Here is a 13,419-nt window from a genome sequence, read left to right on the forward strand (position 1 = left end):
ATTACAATAATTATGCACAATCTTATTATGTATTTCATGCTTATCTATTATTTTTATGATTCATACATTGTATTCATTGTCTTTTTCTTTAGGGCTAGTCTTGAATATGAATAAAAATATATATCTAAGAACCCTTTTAAAATTATTTAATTTATTTACTTGATAATGACATCATATAAAGTTATTATTGATAATGGCATTATATAGCTGAAACATGCTGTGAGTAAACAATTTTAAAAAGGGTACTCAGATTTCTATTTCTATTTCAATTGAATTCATTGTATTGTTTTCAATTGATGGAATAAATTTGATAAATTTTATTTGAATTTGATCACTCAATAATTCAACAACTCATGTCATATTGAAAGTCATTATAGTCATTACAACTCATGACGACAACAGTTGAGCATGATTGAAACATGATTCTTGAAATCAGCTACAGTTCTACAGTTTTAATCAATTTATGAATGGATTAAAAAACATGAATAGATAATAAAAGTGGTACAGTCCTATATATTTATTCACAATATCACATCGGAAACAACAGATAATGACCCAAATATGTTTCCTTAACACAACAATAAGTACAGTATACAATTCAATCAAAACAAAAAAAGATACTAAAACTAACGTTTGAAAAGAAAAGAAAATAATACTTAGAAAACTACTTCTAAAACAGTCCTTAATAGAGTTGATGGTGAAAGTGATGGTGAAAATGAATATAAATGGAGTGATGAAGAAGATGAGGTGCTATCAATAAAGATGATGAGAGAGCATGCAGTCTCATATGAATGATAGGATGAGGGTGATAATGATAACTGCTAACTATATTACTATACTATAACTATAACTATATTTAACTATAACTATATTAACTGATAACTATAAGGTACTTACTTGACAAAAGTAATAGTAACTTGGTAGATTATGTTAAACGTGATCAGAGTAGCATAGGCTATCCATAGAATCCTGGTTTGTGACATAAGGAATAGCATAACAGCCATTGCAAATATGCTGATACCACAAATTAGATTTCCATATTTCTCCCAATTTAGTCTGATTTTGCTGGCGCTCAGAGTGCCTACGGCTCCTGGAAATAAAATGATACAAAAATAAATTATCTGACAAATTTGATGTAGAATCTGTATGGTCTTTGGCTGTTACACCTTTCGCGAGACATTCTTTATAGCAGTTCGAGATGGATCGTTAAATTCAAGACTTCAAAATAAATTGGGTGGAAATTTAAAAATACAATACAATACAATGCAATACAAATACATTTTATTTCTATTAATATACAAATAAAAAATCTAATCATTAAAATGTGCATAGTATTCAGAATACAATAAATGAAGTTGACTTCAAATATAGATAAATTGCATTTTTTGGAAATTAGTCTACTCAACTACTATGGGAAACCCATGTTCTAGAGCAGGTGTAGTAGTAGTTGACCGACGGTTGGCATTTCTCTCAATGTTTAAATGTTTAAATGTTTATGTTGCGCATTTACGGCGAAACGTGGTAATAGATTTTCATGAAATTTGACAGGTGTGTTCCTTTTTTAATTGCGCGTCGACGTATATACAAGGTTTTTGGAAATTTTGCATTTCAAGGATAATAAAAAATGGAAAATGAGCCTCCTTCATACGTCAATATTGGAGTAAAAATCAGACTATAGGATTATTCATCATAAATCAGCTGACAAGTGACTACACAGATGTGTGGAGAAGCCAGTCTATTGCTGTATTTCCATGAGGTCTATAGTTTCAATCAGGTACTTGTGGATGAGAATACTGCGTGAGGTCTACTGTTCACAGAACTACTAGTAGAATTAAATTTAGAATGGGGGTGCAAATACATTGGGTAAGTGAGCTCACATATTGTTCGAAATTATGTTTTCTATATTATGTCTTCCAGTTGTTGTTATCCAGTTTTTAACGGCGCATTTAAATTTTCTTGAGTTTTCTATTATATTGATGTGTACAGGAAGTAAATTTTGGAGTTTTGGTGCTAGGTGGTAGAAGTGTCGTTGGTATGTTGCATTCCTAGCCACGTTCGTGATAAGAAGGCTTCTATTTCTTGTGTTATGACAGTGGTTTCTGTTTTGAAAGCTTCCTGGGTTCTTGTGTAGTCTGCAAATAATTTCTAGGGAGTAGAGTTGTCTTGCGTCCATCACACCAAACTCATTGTAGAGCTGGTCTGACGGATAACGAGGTGGCTTCTGCTTGATTAATTTAATTATTAGTTCTTCCACTTTTATAAGGGAGTCGAGGTGAACGTATAGTGAGGTCCACGTTATAATGGCAGTGAAGAAAGATAGGAGAAAAACGTTGCCAAGTCTCTCCATTTTGCCACTGAGTGTACACAGCTATTACTCAATTCATCCCATTAAATTTAATAATAATTATCATTTCCTTGATAAAATAATCAATTTAATGTCAAATTAATAAAGAAAATATTTTTTTTTCATAATTTGATTAAAAAATTTGCTTCCATAACTGAGATCAGATTTTTATTTTTATACAAATCTGAAATGGCAGCTAATTTAAAATTGCTGTGATACAAAAATCTGAATTTCAAAACAACAGAAATTGAGTTATTTAATAGGTATTCTACTCCAATTTCTTTTAAAAATAATAGTAAAATAGAAATCCTATCCAAAAAGAGTAATTTTAATGTAAATAATTCTGAAATGATGTTTCAATATTATTTATACCAGTACGAATAGGTCTAACCTATACATGTAGCCCAACTGAAGCATGGATGGAGTCTAGGATGGTTAGTTATCAACTTTTAAAATGTCATTTCAGGTATTTTAATCTGTGTTTCTCATACGGTAATGTATAAAAATTATTCTATTGTTTCAAAAATATATTTAAAATCAATTATACGACTTGTTTACTCAAGTATTTTGATAGAATGAAGAAAAAAATGGCGGAGAGAATTGTTTGTCAGTTTTGTACAGTCATGTCAAAAGTAAAAATAAAATATTCTGGCAAACTGACAACATTGCAAAGCAAGAGAGAGATAGCGCTATCTGGTTTGTTGTATGATAGAAAAGGACAGCAACAGTATTGTCAATCGACACTGCCATTATAAGGTGGACCTCACAATAGTTTATTCCTCCCCATCCTACAATTCCATGACGTCAAAACAATGAACTAATGAATGTATTCATTATATAATAAGATTAAGAAATGTTTAACTTGCCTAATAATGTGTATGTAGTCTCTACAGCTCCGTTCCATAGATCTTGGTCTTCACTATTAGATTTGGCAATATGATGCCATAGCAGTTGAACAAACGAGAGTACCTACAACAATAACAATCAGTTAAATTACACACATTGTGTGTATAAACGCACTTTTTAAAAACTAATTATTGCACAATATTCACCATGACAATAAACAATGAACCGATCAAAATTACTTTTTATCTTCAATGTAAGGCTGGCCACTAACGACAGAGCTGAACAGCTGAACATGTGGTCAAAAGTTAAAGAATATTGAAATCTGACTCCTGGTTGCAAAACGTCTTTTAAAAGTTTAACTATGATCATATATGACGGTTGAATGCAACGAGAACCAATGAGAGAAGCTGATGACGTCTTCAATAAGGAATAAATCATGGTTAAATTTAACGGTAGTACGTGCGACCGCGCCCAGGTCCTATAAATTACCAACGATGTGAAGCATACTGCCCAGCTAAAATACTTCATTTGATAATTTTTTATTGAGATTGAAACACACAAGAACCAAATAATTTTCATTAGGGAGGATTACTTAATATGTTTTTATTAACGTGCCCAACCTATAAAAGTTGTATAAACTACAATTATTCTTTTCTGATAATCAATTTATTAGGAAATTGAAAAAGTTTTAGGCAATAGCCTGTTTTTTCTTTTCCGATCATTGTTTTTTTTGTGCTAACCTGATAAATAAATAAATTAATTAATTAATTTACCTGATAGTAACACGAAGTAGCAACAACAGACCAAATCAACGGAAAAATAATTTTCTGTGAGCTTAACGTGTACTTGATATCGTTGCCCATAGTTTTGATGACGTCAGAGAATCTATTGGCGTCTGTGGTGACGTCATCTCTGCCAATTATTGACGAGGAACTGTGGCCAATTATTGTCGGATTGTCTTCCACTTCTGCTTCTTCTTTCTCCTTGCGATGGAAGTAGAAACTGTGCTCCACTTTGGGGAGCGAGAGAGACCAGAGCACGGCCAGAGATAGACCTGGAGAGAAAGAACTAGATTTACAGCATTTGATTTGGATTCTCGTTTAATAATAATTATAAAAAAATAAAAAATTAATTTCTATCTAAATTTGGCAAAGGAACAGTTTTGGGCTTTAAGCCTGTTGTTCCTTCCCCAATCATCCATAGTTGAGAATTACATTGTATCTATCAATGTACAAATAAATAATTTCAAATAAAAACTAATGAAATTATTGTGGATAGTTCAATATTGTAGACAGATAGTATCACGATTTTTGTCTCTGTTAATGAATAAGTAATGATAGATTCATGTGACAAGGTGTAAAATTTATCCTTTTTATTATTTTATACCTATTATTGTTTTACATCCATTAATCTACAAAAACCCTTATTCTATAAATGTGTACAGAGTTTTACATAGAGAAAAGATAGCATAAGAAGATATTCCATGGTATATGGGTAGTTTATGTTTCAAATTTCACAGTTAACTGAAGCCGATAGTCCTAGTAGTTGTTTTTGGTGAAGCTAATTGACGCTGGTAGTCTCTCATACTGTGCCGTCCTTACACCCCAACAAAATAGTAATAATACACAGGCTTCATTTAACAAAAAATCGGCTTGAAATTTGAAACATAAACGACCTATGGCATGGTATCTATGGATATAAACACAATTTGATACATTATCATCTCAACTTGATACCCAACGCCATAATTTGATACAAAACTTCGAAACTTTGAATGAATTCTACCAGTCATGGAATATCTTTTTATCTCTATGGTATCACCATAAATGATACAGTATCACCTTGAACTGATACTGTATCACCACACATGATACACGTGTCAAAACAATTTGATACAGTATCATCTCATATTGATACTTAACAACATAATTTGATACAAAACTTCCAAACTTTGAATGAATTCTACCAGCCATGGGATATCTTTTTATCTCTATGGTATCACCATACAAATAATAAGGTATCACCAACATGATACACGTATCAACACAATTTGATACAGTATCATCTCAACTTGATACCCAACACCATAATTTCATACAGAACTTTCAAACTTTGAATGAATTCTATCAGCCATGAAATATCTTTTTATCACTATGGTATCACCATGAATGATACAGTATCACCTTGAAATGATACTGTATCGACACACATGATACACGTATCAACACGATTTAATACAGTATCATCTCAACTTGATACCCAACACCATAATTTCATACAAAACTCCCAAAATTTGAACGAATTCTACCAGCCATGGGATATCTTTTTATCTCTAAGGTATCACCATAAATGATACTGTATCACCTTGAAATGATACTGTATCACCACACATGATACACGTGTCAACACAATTTGATACAGTATCATCTTAACTTGATATCAACACCATAATTTGATACAAAACTCCCAAACTTTGAATTAATTCTACAAGCCATGGGATATCTTTTCATTTTATGTTTTATACAGTAAAATTACCTCCAATAGTCAGAAAATTCATCTGGTAGTAAGTCAACAGGTTGAAAGTCACACATACTTGACTAGTCACTCCGGATATGGTTCGTCCAATCAGGTAGGCGCTTCTAGTGTGACTAGTCACTTCTTGAAAATGCTCCTTGTCTACTTTTGCGTATATATACGAGTAGTAGGCTATATCTCCAGCTAAGAATAGACCGTAGAATATTTGGGTTGACTGTGAAAAAAAAACAAAATATAGAATAAAATTTATTGAATCAAAAAGCACGACATTATCAAGCATAGATCATAGTATATAATAAACAGTATATGACATATAATAATAAAATTTGTTCATTTATTTACAATGCAAATGACACTAACACGTAATTGACCGAGCGAAGTGAGGTTTAAGATTCAAGTTGACGGTTTGTTTAAATGTTTATATGTTGCGCATTTACGGCGGAACGCGGTAATAGATTTTCATGAAATTTGACAGGTATGTTCCTTTTTGAATTGCGCGTCGATGTATATACAAGGTTTTTGGAAATTTTGCATTTCAAGGATAATATAAAAGGAAAAAGGAGCCTCCTTCATACGCCAATATTAGAATAAAAATCAGACTACAGAAATATTCATCATAAATCAGCTTTTTAGTGGACTATAATACTACCCGTTCAAAAACATCGAACATCTTGAAAATGTATCTTTCCATCAACGTTGTAGACAGTTGCAGCCAGACCTAATAACAGCGCTCACACTCACATTCCGGGACGACACGTCACGGTACAATATAGGACAGAAAGCTCTATGTTTATTTAGGTTTTTTTCTAGACATTTTAAATTGATAAATTTTATTATTTTTTGAGAAAACATAACAACAGTTCAATGTAACTTACTGAGCGCGAGGTTACTGTTCACAGAACTACTAGTAACATTTGAAGATAAAATGATGAGGTAGTCCTTGTGCTATTTTTTTTCAAATTTATAGGTGACAAAAGTCCAACATAAGGTTAGAATTTCACGTGTACAATTTTTATAAAATTTCAGTCCAAAGAAAACATGAAAACTATAAATTTTGAATTTAGATGGCTTGAATTGAATTAGTATATTGATTAGAAATATTCTACTCAATTACCACTTTTAACGAATAATATTGAGTTAAGAAAATTGGGAACCATTGAAGAAACACAAACTTGTAAACACTATTCAATAAATTAAAATTTATTAATAACTAACAGGAAACCCGTGCTCCGCAGGGATCTATTTTAAACTTGACAAACTGAAAACTTGACGTAATGAAGTCTTGAAGAATTGAAAATAGGCCTATAACCATCCTCGGTTAATTAAAAATCTATAAGCAAAATTTCAAGTTAATCAGTTGAGTAGTTCAGACGTTATGATGCGTCAAACATCATTTTCCTATCCCGTACATGTATAAGCCAGTTCCTTCCTTTGTTGTATAGATGAAGAATAATAAATTTGTAAGGAATAAAGACAAAGTTGATTTAAAACTAAGTACCGTAGCCTATAGTTACTCAGATGTCCGGTTTCTAGAACACCTATTGAATTGATTGGACCATTGAACCTATTTATGTTTAATGTTCCACTATAAGCATTATTACGGGGAGTCCGGTCTCACATCAAGGTGTCAAACTACCAAAGCATTATTTCAGGGAGTCCGGTCTCACATCAAGGTGTCAAACTACCAAAGCATTATTTCAGGGAGTCCGGTCTCACATCAAGGTGTCAAACTACCAAAGCATTATTTCAGGGAGTCCGGTCTCACATCAAGGTGTCAAACTACCAAACGATAAACCGAAAAACTTCAATAAATAACAACCAAACTCATTTATTAAATCTATAGGTTTAATATTCGATTAGATTTAATTGTGCCCTAGAAATCAGGGCCTTCTACTATTGATGCTACTTCCAAGTTGGAATGAATTGTATTCCATATCCTTATTAAATCAAGTCAGAGGTTACATTAGAGTGTAATATTGCTATTCAAGTTAGAAATACTCACTTTTAACTATGAGCATTACTATATAGAGTGGGAAGCATTGATTTATCTATACTATAATAAAGAAAATAACTGGCTTATACACGTACCGGATAGGGGAATTATGTTCGACGCATCGTTACGTCGCTGAACTACTGGACTGATTTACTTGAAATTTTGCATATAGATTCTTAACTAACCGAGGATGACTGTAGGCCTATTTTCATTTCTTCAAGATTTCATTACCGTACGTCAAGTTTTAAAATAGACCTTTGCGGAGCACGGGTTACCTGCTAGTCATCTATAAAGAATGTTGAAAGTTTAATATAAATCTCTCTCTAGAGGAATTCCATTGAATCTATTCAACTATTAGGAATCCTATTTTTTTATATATATATTTGTAGCCCGTAATAAGACATTTAATAATGAGAGGATTTCTTATTTAGGCTACTCGAATGTTAAAAATAGAAACAGTTTTAAGAGTAGAATCATCATTTGAATGCGAATTATGATATTTTAAAAATATTTATAATTTAATGACCATATAATGATCATTTATAATTATTGACCATTTATATATAGCCCATAATAGGACATTAGGCTATTCAATAACGAAATATAAAAGTAGCTATTTTTCAATTGAATGTATAAAAAAGAAACAAAATTATTTCAACTTGAGAATGACCTAAATTATGGTCGAAACTATTCGTTGTTATATTTTAAAGTTTTGAATAACGACAAGTTTTCATATTGTTTTTATTAAAAAAGAAACAGTTTCAAGACTATATTCATCATTTAAATGTAAATTATGATAGGTACTTATATTTTATTCTAAAAAATACAATAAATCACTACCGTTGTAAGTAATATCATACCTGCATCCATATTAACGATTTCCCAAAAGTGAGTATCAAGTACACAATTAATCCACTTATGGCACAAGTAACAATAACCGGTTGATATCTGAAGTAATCGGTTACTAGGAAGACGATTATCAGTTCCAGCATATTACTGTAGACTCCAATAGGGTAGATTTCATAGGTTACCTGGAAGTAACAGATAACGTACAAATTAACAATAATTACTTATCATTGATGAAACAATTATATACATTTTTAATCACTGTCTGTTTCTATTATAATCTCACCTGTTGATCTACAGTAATCAAATTCAATTCAAAAACTACTCTTTATAAGAAGTAATATAAGAAAAATAAACGATTTTCAATAGAATAATAGACGATCATAAAGAATACTCACTTTTTCAGAGCTACTGAAACACTATAAAAAAATATTTAAAAAAATTTGATTGTGATTGATTTGAGTTCTTCGAAGATCTCTAATAATTGCATTCAAAAACTACTCTTATAAAGTAACATGAAGTAAAACTACTCTTAAAAAGTAGCATAGGAATAATTAACGATTTCCAATAAAATAATAGACGATCATAAAGAATAGTCTACAAACGATTTTAGGGCTAATGAAATAATTGAAACACAACAATAAATATTTAAAAAAAAAATTGTGATTGATTAGATTTCTTCGAAAATCTCTAATAATTGCGTCCACACTTGTGCCTCAGTAGCTGGCACAAAGCCACATAGATGAATGAAATGCAATAATCAGAATTGATTATAATTATCTACTATTACGTCTATAATTAAGCACAATCAAGTGTAATTAAGTTCATAATATGCATGTTGTTTATGTTCTTTTCGTTACACGGATTTACGGAGTAATATTGCATCATCAATATGCTGAGGATTATTTCTATGCTTAATTATGTGTTCACTTTTTAAACAGTCAGCATTCGTTGAATGGAAAGCATTGATATATGTTATATATAAGGAATGCTGTGATTAACTTCAGAATTCCTTATGAATAACATCTCCACTTCCCATAAAAAAAGCTGATATAGTTTGAAATGGATCTTTTTCCAGCTATTACAGTATTCCTTATATGTAGATGATTCTAGCGACCACATAAATAATACAAATATATAATACAAATAATATACACAAAACAATGTGTAGATGATACCAGCGACCACATAATACAAATCATTTGATGATATATGAATATGATTTGTATTATGTAGTCGCTGAATGATTCGAATACATGAATCTGAAATGTTTACTTTTTAATCACTTTTATTGACAACAATGAAACACTATTGTCTAAAAATATCAACATTTTTATTAAAAAGTGTCATACATGTTTCAACGCCTGTGATAAAATCTTCAGTGTCAATCAGTCGACTATTTGAATGAATAAACAATTTTGTTTACTTATTGACTGGAGTACTTTCAAACGGCAAGTCAAACAGTTGACCGTTGAAAACAGTGAGGATAGAAAGTGAGAATTACAATGATAGAATTATATTCTATACTCTGGTTGAAAATGAACGCTTGCCGTCTGAACCTACTCCAGTCAATAAGTAAACAAAATTGTTTATTCATTCAAATAATTGACGCTGTAAAAAACATAAAAACCAAGCTTTTAAAAATCATTTAAGTTGATTCAGTTTAGATGGATGAATAAATTGCAAAATGTATCAGTTGATACAGTTTCAATAGATGAATAAATTGCAAAAAGTATCAGTTGATTCAGTTTCAATAGATGAATAAATTGCAAAATGTATCAGTTGATTCAGTTTAAATAGATGAATAAATTGCAAAATGTATCAGTTGATTCAGTTTAAATAGATGAATAAATTGCAAAAAGTATCAGTTGATTCAGTTTCAATAGATGAATAAATTGCAAAATGTATCAGTTGATACAGTTTCAATAGATGAATAAATTGCAAAATGTATCAGTTGATTCAGTTTCAATAGATGAATAAATTGCAAAATGTATCAGTTGATTCAGTTTCAATAGATGAATAAATTGCATAATGTATCAGTTGATTCAGTTTCAATAAGATGAATAAATTGCAAAATGTATCAGTTGATTCAGTTTCAATAGATGAATAAATTGCAAAATGTATCAGTTGATTCAGTTTAAATAGATGAATAAATTGCAATGTACTTACAGTTTCTTTTGTGAAATTCAGAGGTGGATTAGTCAGGAATTCTGTGATAAAAGGCTCGGTGGGTCTGAATTCCTTCAGAACTCCAAAAATTGACAGCAACAATGAAACTCTCAACCATTTTTCCATTTTATTGTCTCAAATTAGCAACAGTTCCTAAGTTTCCATTCTCCGTCATAAACTAAAATATTGTCAACGAGTTAAAAGTGGGGAAGATCCAAGCTGGAATGAAAACAAAATATTTAATAATATTGATTGTAGTGAGTCATTGAAACTAATAATAGATCTATTGTTAGTTCTGTCAGTATTGTTTGAATGGGAAACATTAATGTTATCCTATAAGGAGTGCTGACAGTTTGAAGTGAAAATCACTGTAGGAAAGTAGTAAAATATGCATGATAAATATAATATCTTGTAAAAAGTAATCAAGTTGAATAAACATAATCATGAAAAAACAGAAGAAAAGATATAGAAGCAATTAGAATACGTGATAATAGTCTAGTAATTGTTATAAACTTACATAATTTAGTAGAGTTTTTGATAAGAAAAAATTTCTTCCATTCATCGTTGTTAGATCATAAATTATTGTTCGTACTGATAATACTTATCCTAATACTATAGGCTAAGTGAGTGATTATATATTTAAAGTTTAAGGCCCAGTTGCACAAAAGCATGTTAAATTTCAACCGTGATTAAATGCCATGAGAACCAATCAGAGAAACCTTCGTTTCAAAAAAGTATTGTCTGATTGGTTCTCATGGCATATAATCATAATTAACAAACATACTTCATACTTCTCTCCTTAGTCATGACCAGATAACTGGATGACTGTGTCAGAAAGTGGACCTGACTTGGTCCTTGTCGTAGAGTTGACATATAAACTATGTCCATAATAAACACTTATTTACGTTTGTATACACTCAGTCAAACATATAAAAATATAAAACATTTAAGAATAGTAAAATTTAAACTTTTTCAAGATGGCTTTGCCTGTAGGCATTACATTAATTATCACTCGACGTTAGCTGATGTTTTTAGTAGCCTCAAAGTATTCCTCCAATGTCCTCTTTGACATTTAACAGGCTTTTGTGCAACCGGGCCTAAGTCTTGAAAATCAATGTTATTTTTCAATGTATTCGAAAGCCTACGAAGAAATAGATAGTTCTAGCACAGAATACAGCTAGTTGTTATGTACTAGCTTTATAAGTTAAATACTTATAGTAGTTTTCTCTGGTTTTAGCTAAGGTGAGATTTAGAGAAAACTTTCTTATTGAAAAGATTGCTTGGTCACCCATTCAAACAGTGACCCAAGAGCACGTTACTCAACCTATTGAAAGCTTTAGCATTATACGCTGAGGTCTACGCTATAATCGCAGTGGAGAAAGATGAAAGAAGAGTGTTGGTGATTTTCTGCCTTCTAAAAAATATAGCAGATATCGGTATATCTGATGAAGCCCAGTATAAACTATCCATTCTTGTTTGAAATATAATCAATCATATTTCATTCCTCAAGAAAATATATTTTACAATGATGAAATGATACAATTTTGTAATTGAGATAGAATATTCTGTTAAATAATTCTACATTGTTAAAAACCGATCTGGCAACGCTGCAGAGCTAGAAAAGGATAGTGTTATCTGTTTTGTCGAATGACAGACAAGGATAGCAACACCAATGTTAATCAATAAAGTCATGATAAAGTAGACCTCACAATAGGTCAATGTCCATATCAATGTCTAGTCTAGGTCAATATTGGTCTATTGATCTTGAAAATTCAATCTTAGAATTTTAGATTATTCCGAGATTGATATGTAGAGATGTCAAGCACATTACACTATTATTTTTTATCAAATAGAACAAGTACAGTACCTACAGTGAATAAAACAAACTGATAATAATACTAATGATGCCTACCTTATATTCTAGTTCTATAAATTCAATTAATTTGATAACAATTAACTCACCGATTTATAAATTATTTTCAAACATTGAATAGTCTACACACTCCTCATTCTTATGAAAGTTTTCATCATGGTTCTAGCACTAATTCAAAATAAAACTTCTACTACTCACCATGAAATTCATTGTAGATAAGATAGCAGACTAGGTGAACAGTGCGTTATCATAATTTGCCTGATAATAATACTGTATGCTCCTTGTAAATATAATTAGCCTCAAAATCTCCCTCATTATTACCGTTAGTTTAGAGGCTTTTCTAAATCATTTGAATGCCATTAGTAAGAATGCCACGAATATTTTTTTGAGGTTCGAATAAAGCTCAAGTTATGACGTTTCATCATTTTTAATATGAATGAATAGGATAGACAATCTATTTGTCAGCCTATTTACCTGTACTGTATTACAAGAGCATCAAATATTTCAGGTTATGTTAGTCAGCTGTTTCTGAAGGCTGGTCACTGACGTCATTGGTGCAAGTGAATTTCACTAAATCCTGTCAGCATTGATTGAACGGGAAGCGTCCCTTGTTATTCATGAGAAAAGATGACAGAGAGAAGATTACTCTATTCCATGTTATTATGGCAGTAGAGAAAGATATAGGAGATAGCGATGCCGATTCTCTGCCTTGTCACTTCATTCTATAGAGGATATCCAATACCGGTATATCTGATGTAATATTGATTGTTCATTTTTGTTTAAAATAATCAATCATATTTCATTCGTCAAGAT

The 13,419-nt window shown here is 31.0% G+C and overlaps 1 protein-coding gene across 2 annotated transcripts; it reads right to left on the minus strand.

Moving 5' to 3' along the window:
* Positions 1-844: 844 nt before the first annotated feature.
* On the minus strand, positions 845-13,095 carry LOC111062156 (thiamine transporter 2). 2 transcript variants are annotated; one of them, XM_039439578.1, is made up of 7 exons: positions 12,805-13,095; positions 10,734-10,952; positions 8,579-8,749; positions 5,726-5,939; positions 3,964-4,244; positions 3,211-3,313; positions 845-1,090 (listed from the first exon to the last, which is right to left on the minus strand). In XM_039439578.1, exons 2-7 carry the CDS (start codon positions 10,857-10,859, stop codon positions 894-896), a joined length of 1,092 nt encoding a protein of 363 aa, XP_039295512.1. In that variant the 5' UTR covers positions 10,860-10,952; positions 12,805-13,095; the 3' UTR covers positions 845-893. The 2 variants fall into 2 exon arrangements, with proteins under 2 accessions (XP_039295512.1, XP_039295513.1); XM_039439579.1 differs by having other exon boundaries at positions 12,696-13,089.
* Between the last annotated feature and the right edge of the window lie 324 nt (positions 13,096-13,419).

Source organism: Nilaparvata lugens, chromosome 13 (genome assembly GCF_014356525.2).
Source record: "Nilaparvata lugens isolate BPH chromosome 13, ASM1435652v1, whole genome shotgun sequence".
Taxonomy (NCBI): domain Eukaryota; kingdom Metazoa; phylum Arthropoda; class Insecta; order Hemiptera; family Delphacidae; genus Nilaparvata; species Nilaparvata lugens.